Source organism: Podarcis vaucheri, assembly GCF_965113315.1.
Source record: "Podarcis vaucheri genome assembly, chromosome: 3".
Taxonomy (NCBI): domain Eukaryota; kingdom Metazoa; phylum Chordata; class Lepidosauria; order Squamata; family Lacertidae; genus Podarcis; species Podarcis vaucheri.
In genome coordinates, this window is record NC_138761.1 from 28422183 (window position 1) to 28434243 (window position 12061).

At 44.5% G+C, this 12061-nt stretch overlaps 1 protein-coding gene and 1 long non-coding RNA gene across 4 annotated transcripts in view; one reads left to right on the plus strand and one right to left on the minus strand.

Moving 5' to 3' along the window:
- LOC309529784 overlaps positions 1 to 12061 on the plus strand; it is a 760251-nt gene that overhangs the window by 663915 nt on the left and 84275 nt on the right. The window lies entirely within an intron of this gene.
- Positions 1 to 12061, minus strand: part of PTPN14 (protein tyrosine phosphatase non-receptor type 14) — a 119405-nt gene that overhangs the window by 29962 nt on the left and 77382 nt on the right. For both annotated transcript variants that reach the window (XM_082217317.1, XM_082217316.1), the window contains exons 6-12: positions 10220 to 10290; positions 8511 to 8598; positions 7451 to 7539; positions 5944 to 6031; positions 3682 to 3764; positions 1400 to 1457; positions 754 to 832 (exon numbers count right to left, since the gene is read on the minus strand). In XM_082217317.1, coding sequence (XP_082073443.1) covers positions 754 to 832; positions 1400 to 1457; positions 3682 to 3764; positions 5944 to 6031; positions 7451 to 7539; positions 8511 to 8598; positions 10220 to 10290 — 556 coding nt within the window. The remainder of the gene's footprint in view (positions 1 to 753; positions 833 to 1399; positions 1458 to 3681; positions 3765 to 5943; positions 6032 to 7450; positions 7540 to 8510; positions 8599 to 10219; positions 10291 to 12061) is intronic.

Genomic DNA, 12061 nt, shown 5'->3' on the forward strand with positions numbered 1-12061 from the left:
GTAGTTTGGAGCAATATTTGGAGAGCCAAGGGTTCTCCACACCAGCCTTATGGCAAGGCACTGTCTCTTGTCCTCATCTCTTTCTTGCAGATGTGTCCTGCCCTGCAGTTTTATTACGCAGGTAAGTGAGATCAACGGCCTCGGTCCAGTATACCTGAAGGAGCGTCTCCACCCCCATCGTTCTGCCCGGACACTGAGGTCCAGCGCCAAGGGCCTTCTGGCGGTTCCCTCATTGCGAGAAGCAAAGCTACAGAGAACCAGGCAGAGGGCCTTCTCGGTAGTGGCGCCTGCCCTGTGGAACGCCCTTCCAGCAGATGTCAAAGCGATAAACAACTACCTGACATTCAGAAGACATCTTAAGGCAGCCCTATTCAGGGAAGTTTTTAACGTGTGATATTTTACTGTATTTTTGGTTTTAATGGAAGCCATCCAGAGTAGCTGGGGAGGCCCAGCCAGATGGGCGGGGTATAAATAAATTATTATTATTATTATTATTAAGTTTGTGAAGTGTTTTGAAAAATCTAGGCAGGCTATACGTGAACAAGTGGGATCTGTAACAAAATGTTGCAGCGTGGAATGCTTCTGTTTAAGGTTCCAGACACTCTTCCCCCCCTTCCACGTTCCATTCCTTCTTCTCTCTACTCCCAGCAGCAGCCTGTCAGCATGACCAGCGCTTGACGACTTAATAGCCCTACCAATGTATTATTTACTATTGCTGTTGTTGTTTTTAGTCATAATATTTGTGATAAATACCTTGTGAATTGTGAGTTTCCGTGTAGTGCTCTCCACACTGGAGGTGCATAGGTGGCATAATAAATGGGTGTTGCCTTGGCTAAAATGCAAAAAGAAAAGAAAATTGCAATTTGACACAGAGTTATAGGAAACAGTCCTCTCATGAATCAGAATTCTTGGTCCAGCTAGGTCAATATTGTCTACACTGACTGGTAGCGGCTTCCCAGGTTTCAGGCAGGGATACTCTCCAAGCCATACCTGGAGCTGCCAGTGTTTGTACCTGGGGCATAGCTCAACCACTGAGCTATGGCCCTTCCCCAAATATTCACATCCCCCCCCCCAAACAAAACATTTAATGACAAGAGTCTTGTACTGACTTTTCAAGTACTCTTTCCACAAAACACTGCTATGCTATAACTATACTATAGATCAGGCGCAGGCAAACTCGGCCCCCCAGATGTTTTTGGGACTACAACTCCCATCATCCCTGACCACTGGTCCTGTTAGTTAGGGATGATGGGAGTTGTAGTCCCAAAACATCTGGAGGGCCGAGTTTGCCTATGCCTGCTATAGATTTCTGTAGTTATAAAAAGAGCTCTAGATTTCTCTCCCCCCCCCCTTCCTTGGTGCTTGTTGTTTAGCTTGTCACTTATCCCAAGATATTTACCAAGGATGATCGACTCCAGGTGGGCCGCCGCCTAATAGGAGGAGGGGAATTTGATTGTCTGTGGGAGGGAAAAAAATGAAGGGGGAATTATTTAAATAAATGTCATTTTGAATAAGAATGTACACATCATACTGTTAACGTCTGGTGTTTCGTATGTGTGGTATTGGGGAGAATCTGGAAAGAGGGACCACAGAAATATGTCCTATGACAGGAACTCTGAATAAATGATATTGGCAAAATACCAGCTAGGTGAAAGGCTTAAATGAGAGGCCTTTGGGTAAGCCAGTGGTAAGCTTAGGATATGTAAAAAAAAAAAAAATTATCCTGAAAATGCAAGGAGGGGAGGAGTGAAAGGGAAAGAACTAAAGCAATTTGAGAAATGAGGACTGGGAACACGAGACAGTTCAACGTGGTTTAGGCAAGGAAGAAAACAAGAATCTGGGAGCAAGCAAGTCACTCAAGAGGCAGTGCACACACACAAGCCAAGAGAGGAAATATTAAATAAGTGCTGGGCATGATGCTAGAATAGCAGGATGCATGGCGGGAAAACTTAAGGAGAAATTATGATAGAATGGAGGAAGAGAGCAAATGAAAGAAAAAAGCATTCACAAGACAGAGCAGGAGTAAAGTGCTTACGTGTAGAGAAGAAAGGCGGAATTTCTCCTCTTACAGTTTCTGATCTGGTGAACGACGTTATGTGCAATTAGAAAATAAGACAGACAAGAAGAAATGCGAACAACAGAGCCATTTTCAAAAAAGCACAGACTAGAGGGGGGGAAAGGTTTTCGGCTAGGAATCACAGGCCTCAAATAGTCTTCTAAGAGAATGATTAAACCCATGTCTTATTTTATTGATTTTTGAAGGCATCGCCCATGCCTTAGGCAAGGCTGCAAAGGCAGTCAGCCACAACCAAAATGGAAATACAGCATAAAACACAACAAAACTAGAAAAAGATGAGAGATACAAAATAATATAACCTGGCAACCGAAGCAGAAGCAGGGCAAAGCCATCTTGCAGCCACCATGAACATTTATAAATGGGAATAGAAGGGGCATGGAACGGCAGCCCAGAGAACATTCTCTGTGGCAACTCCTAAATTGTGGAACTCCCTTGTCACAGAGGCCCATCTAGCAACATCGTTATATGGAGTCCATTGGCTGGCACCTTCTTTGTCTATTTTAGGCAAGAGGCCTAAACATTTTCCTTTTCGCTTGGGCTTTTCGGTCCTTAGCATGAAGGCTTTTAAAGTATTTGTGCCCTCCTTTGGTGATGCATGATCTGCTAGACCTGTCTTTTAGGTTTTCATTTATAGGGTTTATTGCAAAAGGTGTTACTATTTCTGCTGAGTTTGCACATTGCTCTGAGTTATTTTTATAAGTACAGTGGTACCTCGGGTTAAGAACTTAATTCGTTCTGGAGGTCTGTTCTTAATCTGAAACTGGTCTTAACCTGAAGCACCACTTTAGCTAATGAGGCCCCCCACTGTCGCCACTGCACAATTTCTGTTCTCATCCTGAAGCAAAGTTCTTAACCCGAGGTGATATTTCTGGGTTAGCGTATGTAACCTGAAGCGAGGTACCACTGTAACTAAATAATAATAGCAATAATAATAGCTTAGTTTGGTTTTATAAACTGTTTTCCTTCCTTTAACTGTATGATTGTATGGCTACAAACAACCCTGGGTGACACTTGGAGATCTGCACATTGTCACAATGCATTCCTAATTATAAGATTATAATTATATTTTCTTTCTTATATTATAATTACAAGATTATTGTATAATCTTAGAAGGTCGGATAATCTTAGTAGGGGCGTGGCTGTGACAACCACAAAGGGGTCCCTGCACTTCTGAGTATGCCACTAGACCACTGGCAGCCTGTGCTACTGCCCACTTCTGGCCGGACGTTCATCTATCAGAGGTGATTTGGCTGCATCTGATATGGCAGATCCTGCACCTAGGAGAGGGTTGGTCTCCACAGCTTCCCAAGGTCCTTTTTAATTCTCCCATTGCAACCAGTGTGTTTCGGATTGCAGCTACCCTTTCATCCTAAATTGAGCCTCTAAGTTTACAATCGAGAAAGCAAGCATCATTTATGCAAGCCTTATCTTGGATTTCTGAACTAGAGAAATGTTTCCCTTTGCTGTGTTTCTGCAGGTGAGGGTGAGGGAGAAGGCAGGTGGGGAACAAATAATAAAAATGGCCTCCAAAAGCCTAAACCGAAAAGAGGTCGCTTCACATTTCACGAGCAGAAGCCAGAACTGGAAAAGGGGAAAGTACTCACTCTGTGCAGATGTTGTTTTGCTTGTAAAACTTGTGCTTTGCAGCAAACAGCCGTGAAATATACTTGGCATTTTCAAGGTCGTCCTTTAAAAAGTTGAAAGGGTGGAGGGGGCAGGGAGGCAAGGGAATGCAGGAAAAACACTTAATTACACTGTGACTAGCATAGCAAAGGGTTATGTAACGGTGAACGCGCTCCTCTGAAATATTCAGTAGGAATATGCTTTGCTCAGAAACACACATGCACAAATGCCAGCATCCAAGTCCCCATATCATAGGGATACTGGTGCTAATTCAATAGAGATGCTAATGCAAACTAGTCACACCATTGGGGACCAGAGGAGAGAAGTCCAATGGCGAAATGGTGCTATGACAAGTGTCAAACCTAAGGCTTCAAGCCCTGTTTCCTGGAAGCATCTGGCTTGGCATGGTGCAAAGCAAGAGGCTGAGCTACAGCCACCAATGGTTTGATCCAGCAAGGCTTTTCTCGTGAGAAATCAAATGGAGTTTCTTTTAAAAGACCAATATCTGATTTAAAAGGTAAAGGTACCCCTGACCATTAGGTCCAGTCGCGGATGACTCTGGGGTTGCGCGCTCAACTCGCTCTATAGGCCGAGGGAGCCGGCGTTTGTGGCCAGCATGACTAAGCCGCTTCTGGCGAACCAGGGCAGCGCAGGGAAATTCTGTTTACCTTCCTGCTGGAGTGGTACCTATTTATCTACTTGCACTTGACGTGGTTTTGAACTGCTAGGTGGGCAGGAGCTGGGACCAAACAACGGGAGCTCACCCCATTGCGGGGATTCAAACCGCCGACCTTCTGATCGGCAAGCCCTAGGCTCTGTGGTTTAGACCACAGTGCCATCCGCGTCCTTAATATGTGATTTACAGGAGGTTAAAGAGAAGCATCAGGGTACAGCAATGAAGCCCATCCTATGACGTTCCCAAGGCATTTGGCTGCCCACTGGTAAAAATAACATTAAAAAATGGGCTAGATGGATTCTGGACTCAGCCTGCAAGGCAGTTCTTTTGCTGCTACAAAACTGGGTAATACTGGTGGCTAACAATTAGGGCTGTGTACAGCTCCCCTGACCCAATCCAGAACCCTGGATTATTATTATAATTTATTAAAATTTGTTTACCGTCCTTCATCCGACAATCACAAGGCAGTTTCCAATATGAAAACACAATAATACAAACCATAAAGGTAAAGGTAAAGGTACCCCTGCCCGAACGGGCCAGTCTTGACAGACTCTGGGGTTTGTGCGCCCATCTCACATCTATTGGCCGGGGGCCAGCGCTGTCCGCAGACACTTCCGGGTCACGTGGCCAGCGTGACAACGCTGCTCTGGCGAGCCAGAGCCGCACACGGAACGCCGTTTACCTTCCCGCTGGTAAGCGGTACCTATTTATCTACTTGCCCCCGGGGGTGCTTTCGAACTGCTAGGTGGGCAGGCGCTGGGACCGAGCAGCGGGAGCGCACCCCGCCGCGGGGATTCGAACCGCCGACCTTTCGATCGGCAAGCCCTAGGCGCTGAGGCTTTAGCCCACAGCGCCACCCGCGTCATAATCACAAATAATCACAATCACAAATAAAAACAACCTCCCTTGCCCCCCAGTTTAAAAGGCCATAGATCCAAGTTGAACCACCTTGGTTTGGCCCCGAATCAATCCATGGCTGGAGCTCATGTTCAATTATGGTTGGGAGGAGGGGTGGAGGAAGAAGCAGAGACTCCCTCCGAACAGAGAGCAGGAAGGTTCAAGCCTGCTGGGTGCTTCTTTGCACTCACCTTCCGTATGGGAAAGATACTTGCAAAAGTAGCGCAGCCTGCAGGATCAAATCCTCTACTCATCAGCTGGTGAGCAGAGAATTCAATCTGTTTCGCCGACACGTTCCCTTTTGAGAACACACCAGCGAAGCAGACCCCTGAAGTTTTGCCATCTGGTGTTCTGCTTCCTGACAGCCTCGGATCCCCCTGGGCAGCCTGACTTGATCCAAGGCTGTCTCAACCTAACTTTGCCCAAGCCCTGTGCCGGCCAGGCTTGAGCTGAATCCAGTGCCCAGCCCTACTAACAACCTCAGTTATCATTCACTGCAATCCCTTTCCAAGCTCCCGGGGTGGGGTTGATCTCACGGAAGTTAAAATAGCACCCTGGGAAATCATCTGTAAGAATCCATCACACTTAAAATGTATACAATGAAGATCCTGTGGTTGGAAGGGGGGGGGGGAAATAACCCTTAAGGCTGATCTTTTAATGCTTTGCTTACGGTATGAAAGAGCACAGTTTCTTCTTTGTTGAGCAGTTCCACAGCAATGGAAGACTTGTTGTGTGTTATATTCCCGATATCATTCCACCTGCAGAGAAGCAAGTTTGCTGAAACAGACATGCCACTGCCAAACAGCCAGAGTTGTCAAGATTCTTTCAGTACAAGGAGAATGTTCAGTAACTGTTTGGCTCAATCAAGCCTCTCCCTGCTTTTAGCCTGTGAAAATTATTATCAATGACCTGGCTGCATGTACAGAGTAATCACCTAAGAAGCAAATGTAAATGCGTCTTTGCCTCCAACCAAATCATGTTAATGGTTCTGCAGATGGGAAAGCTATGCAGCCAGTGTGGTAAAGTGTTTAGCATGTGGGATGAGGACCTTAGCAGACCAGGGTTCAAGTCCTCATCAGCCACGAAGCTTCCTTTGTAACCCTGACCTGACTACTTCATAGGAGAGCGAGAATCACCTGTACTCCCTTGAACTCTTTGGAGGAAACATAGTATATAAATGCAACAATGAATACAGTGGTGCCCCGCAAGACGAATGCCTCGCAAGACGAAAAACTCGCTAGACGAAAGGGTTTTGCGGTTTTTGAGCTGCTTCGCAAGACGAATTTCCCTATGGGCTTGCTTTGCAAGACGAAAACGTCTTGCGTTTTTTGCAAGTTTTTTTCCTTTTTCTTAACACCGTTAATACAGTTGCGACTTGACTTCGAGGAGCAACTCATAGAATGTGGTGTGGTAGCCTTTTTTGAGGTTTTTGGTGATTTTTGAAGCTTTTCCAAAACTTTTCCGACACCGTGCTTCGCAAGACGAAAAATTCGCTAGACGAAAAACTCATGGAACGAATTAATTTCGTCTTGCGAGGCACCACTGTAAATAGATAAAATAAAACACCTTGTTTTAGGAGGGGAAACAGCTGAAACACAAACAGATGTGTTGCGTTTATCACTTTGAAAAAAATTAATAACCTCCTTTTTTGTGCAAACTCATGGCCTATAACGAAATACAAACAGGGCTGTATCCAACCCTGCTGTTCTGCTAGAGCAGCGAATTAGTCCCACTTAGAGCAAAAAAGAAATATGAGCAGCTCTCAGCCATCACCAAAGGTTTTCCCATATATATTTCAAGGTAACAAAAAAGAACATATAGAAGGAGCTAGTTGGTGTCATCAAAGGAGGACATTCCATAATATCTGTGCCACAACTGAAATGGCCCTATGCTGGACCTCAGTTTATGAAGGCTCCAGAACAGAACCTCAAACTAGGTTTGGGAGCCTCTGGAACAGTGTGGGAGGTAGTACTGGGAACAGGAGCCAGGCAGAGGAACTGGCAAAAGAAATCCTCCCTCTCCATTTCAGTGGAATCTCTTTTGTCAGTGGGATCCCATCATTGGATTAAACTGAATAAAACTGGGTTGGATCCGGTTTTCACCCATCCAGCCAAGTTGATGGAAATCAAGCTAGCTTTGGATCAGTCAGACACAAAGCTTCCTGATCATGTTTTTACCTGTAGATCACTGTGGGCCTTCCCATTCTGTTCTTGACAAAAATCCCCATGCAGTAGATTCCAAGGTGCATGTCATTTCCTTGATTGTCCTACATGAATAATAATAAAAAATGTAAATGTTCAAATTTTAATTATACCAAACCTTGAAATCAGCAGCAATCACAATATAAAGAAAAAAAGGAGAGGAAAACCCAACCCCCAACAAAATCTTATTTCTTATCTAGATGCCTTTTGCATCAGATATTTCGGGCTGAACAAACTTCCCATGAGAAGATCTGCCCCGCTGACGGAATGGACATATATCGCGTATCAAGACTGAATCCACAAGGCCGCTTGCTCCTTTCATATAAAATATTCCAAAGAAATATCACCAGAGGTACAATGGAGCAATATCAGAAGCAAGGACCTCACTGTGCCTCAGGACAAAGCACAATTTGAATAACTTCTAATTGCGTTTTTCTCTGGATCCACCAAAGAAGTGTGGAGTTAGCTCTTAGAGCAATGCTTACTGCGCCCTCTCCAATTTGTGTTTATCTCACTTTGGTGCTTACCAAACACTACAAAAGAGAATGGATTAGAGAATTGATTTGCCGCAGCACAGAACTTTAAACCTTTGATTTCTGTCAGTTGTCCAAAAGGCTTGACATGGAATGCTGCATCAATTTCTGGTTTCCGGTGCAAAAATCAGTAACTTTGATGCAGGCTGTCACAAGATTCAGAACACAAGAGAGGAGCCAAATTGTTTGTTTCCTTCTGTCCCTTCGGGCGAAACAGACAGTTGTCCAGATTCTTCAAATCAGCTGAAGCTGAGACAAGGGCAGATCTTCAGCTGAGATGTGCCTTAGGGTAGAAATCAGATTGCCCCTGGCAGATAAAGCTACAGAATACCTCCACAAACAATGAATGGGTGGGGGGTGGAGCGGGTGGAGGCTGACTTTGAAAGCTAAAAACTGCAATGTTTTGACTTATTCTGCAAGCTGGTTGCAAGCTGTTCAGGACGTTTCATATTTTCCTAATACAATAAAAGGCCTCAGTTGGAAATTAAGTCGGAGTTCCTTACCTTCACAGGGAAACTTTCCTGCCCAAACCCATCTAGTCGTTCTACTTCACTGATGTATAGGAATTCCGCATCCGCTGCAGAGATGCCACTGTAAATCGAGTTAAGAGAAAGATGGGTCAGGATTGCCTAGAGGACCAAAGATTCTAGGTTGAACCCTTGGAATTTGCTAACTTAGAATTATATAGAGGTATTCAACATGTAGAAGGCTAGTTTTGTGTCCTCCATATGCTCTTGAACTACCTTGCCCATCATCCCTGACCATCTGCCATGCTGGGCGGGGTGGGATCCGATGAGAGCTGGAGTCCAGCGACATCAGGAGAATGAAGAAGAAGTTTGGATTTGATATCCCACTTTATCACTACCCGAAGGAGTCTCAAAGCGGCTAACAATCTCCTTTTCCCTTTCTCCCCCACAACAAACACTCTGTGAGGTGAGTGTGGCTGAGAGACTTCAGAGAAGTGTGACTAGCCCAAGGTCACCCAGCTGCTGCATGTGGAGGAGCGGGGAATCAAACCCAGTTCACCAGATTACGAGTCCACTGCTCTTAACCACTACACCACACTGACTCTCACGCTGAATGGTACATTGGGTGCCCTTGATCTAGGACAACGATAACATTCAAAGGCCAAAATAGTTTGGGCAACCCTCCTGTCCCCCAAACTTAAAGCTAGGCTATCCAGATCTCATCAAAAACAGTCTGAAGCTGAAAATGAGCAAAGCCAAAGGAAATTTTATAGTCATGCAAAAATGCTACCACCCAGTCACTATCTGTTGCTAGTATTGGCTTCTGACTGGAATTAAGCTATTCTCTCTCAATCTCAGCGCCCGCTGTCAGTAATAATAATAATAATAATAATAATAATAATAATAATAATAATAATAAATTTTTTTATTTATACCCCACGCTTCCCGGTTCAGAAAACCGGGCTCAGGGCGGCTAACAACAAATTTAAAACACTTAATTGATGCAACAAAAAACAGCAGAAAATACGGTATAAAACGTTAATATCAATAAATTCAGAATTCAAAAATCAATTTAGGGGCGAAATCCATCCAATAAACATTAGATGATCAGCAGGGCTAGCTGGCTAAATTAGTCCTATTTGGGCCAGCGAGGAGATCAGGGGAGAATTAGCTGTGGGATCCCAGAGTGGGTAATCTTCATAAAAAGGGGAGGGAAGGAAGGGGAATAAAAGATCAAGCTAAGTTCAAATTGAAAGCCAGGGGGAACAGCTCTGTCTTACAGGCCCTGTGGAAGGAAGTTAAATCCTTCCCCAGCCTTCACTACAGGCACAAGTGCATTCCAATGCGTGTGCAGCATCACGGTGCTCAAAAATAATTAGCAAGGACTATTTCCTGTATGTAATCATCAAATCATGCTTCCCCACCCACCTGACAGTGGCCACCCAAATGCTTCTGGGAAACTTACAAGGCACTCTTGAAAGCAACAGCGTTTCCTCTGTTGATTATCCCTAGCATCTCCTCATCAGAAGTCCACTGCCTTTGAACTTGCCAGGGCCATTTTGTTTCCCTAAGAGATGTCATTCCCTAAGAGATGTCATTCCAGACCATATCAAAGCCACTGATGAAAGCAGAAACACAGGTTGCAGGAAATAGCACCGCAGGCTAAACCTACTAGAGAAACAGTTGATAGCGAAGGAAGGCATGCTGCCTTCTCTGAGCAACACACTGGCATTTTGGGGTCTCACCTGTGTTTTGTGTGCACCTTGGCTACTTTGTCAGTCAGCTCCTTCAGGGTGGCTTCGTCTTGGATCCAGTCCTAGAGAGACAGAAATAAAACAATGATCAAGAAGTTGGAGCAACTTCCCTAGAGGCAAAGGTTGCCATAGTCAGTGCTTTATTCATTTAGGAAAAAAAGTGAGTACGTGGTAACATGACATAAGTGTGTACAGTTATGCATTGTGTAAAGAAAGTGGGCAAAGGCATTGTCTTCCCTCTCGTATAGAAATATAATGTTATAGATTTGGGTGGACCACCACCATCCCGAACCCTAGAAACCCTGCATTCTGAGGTGGTAGAGTCCTTACAGGACTACAACATCATTCTCTTGTAGATGAAAGCTCAACTTGGAAGCTGCCCAGCACGCAGCCTACAAACCATCTGGTATAACAGAAACTACTGAGCAAAAGAAAGAAAAAAGTGCTTACAGAGCAAACACTTTCATAGAACCCATCCAAGCAAACCATTCGTTTTGCAAGAAAGGGTACAGGTAATTAAACTGACCCATTAAGAACACAGGAAGCTGCCTTATAGCAAGGCACACAATTCCATGCTCTCCCAGGTTTCAGATATGCCTCTTTCCTAGTTCTATTTGGAAACACTGGAAATGGAACCTGGGACTTAAGAGCATAACAAGAGCCCTGCTGGATCAGGCCAAAGACCCCTCTAGTCTAACGTCCTGTTCTCACAGTGGCCAACCAGGAAGCTATGGGAAGCCCAAGCTTAGGACATGAGCACAGCAGTAATATTTCCACTTGGGATTCCTAGCATACTGCCTCTGACAGAGGAGGGAGAACACAACCATTGTGGCTAGTAGCTTATCCTTCTTTTGCATGCAAACCTATCTTTACCACTGAGCCTCAGATCTTCATCAGAGAGGGGGATTCCTCTCCAATATAGACACAATCTCCCTTTCAAATGAAATATACCCTAGGGGTATTCTATTGCACAGAAAAACATAAAATAATATTGAGGGGGAAACAGCTTATTAGCTCCAAAAGGGAATCGCTAAGAAACTCTAAGGAAAATAATGCAGGAAAGAAGAGCTATGTTTATTTCTGCGACGTACTTAGGGTTTTGAGATCAAAAGCTTTGCTGCCGGTTCTGTTTTTTAAAAATATGCAATCCAATACATTTGTGATCTCAACAGTTAGGGGGAGAAAGATGTCTACATTGTAAACACGGTTTGCGTGTGGCACGGGTTATCTTTTAAAATCATCCGGTGCAATAGTACAAAATGGAATCTGCTCATAATTTCAAAGTTGAAAAGAAAAAGAAAAAAAGCCATCAAACTCTGAGTGATTATTTTGGAATGCCTCAAGGCTGTGTGTATGTATACTTAACCAAACTGCCTTAGTCCTTGCTCACTGGGGGCCTCCCCGTAATATTTGTTCCTGACACTGAAAAATGTGAAAGCGGTAGCGTGCTAATGAAAAATGGCATGCTACGTGCCTGTACACAGCTGCACACCTGCAAGGCGTTCTATGTACATAACTTTGTTCTTTTCACTGCTGAAGAAATGCCATTTGACACATATTGTAGCTGCACAAGATCAAACGCAGTCCGAAGGCAGCAACCTTTCACCGGTTCTCAAGTTTGCTATTCCCCCTCCCCCTCCCCACTCGCAAGAAACACCTCACCCGCCAGCAAAGTCTTTGGTCCATTGACTATGCCGTTAATAAGGGCTTACTATTAGCCAATTAAGTAAACTATCCCATGCGGACATCTAACTCTTTCCAGTGGGTGGACACCGTTAAAAAGCCAGGCAGGATGAAGGTACCAATTACAGCGTCGAGTTTGGATGTGGGAAA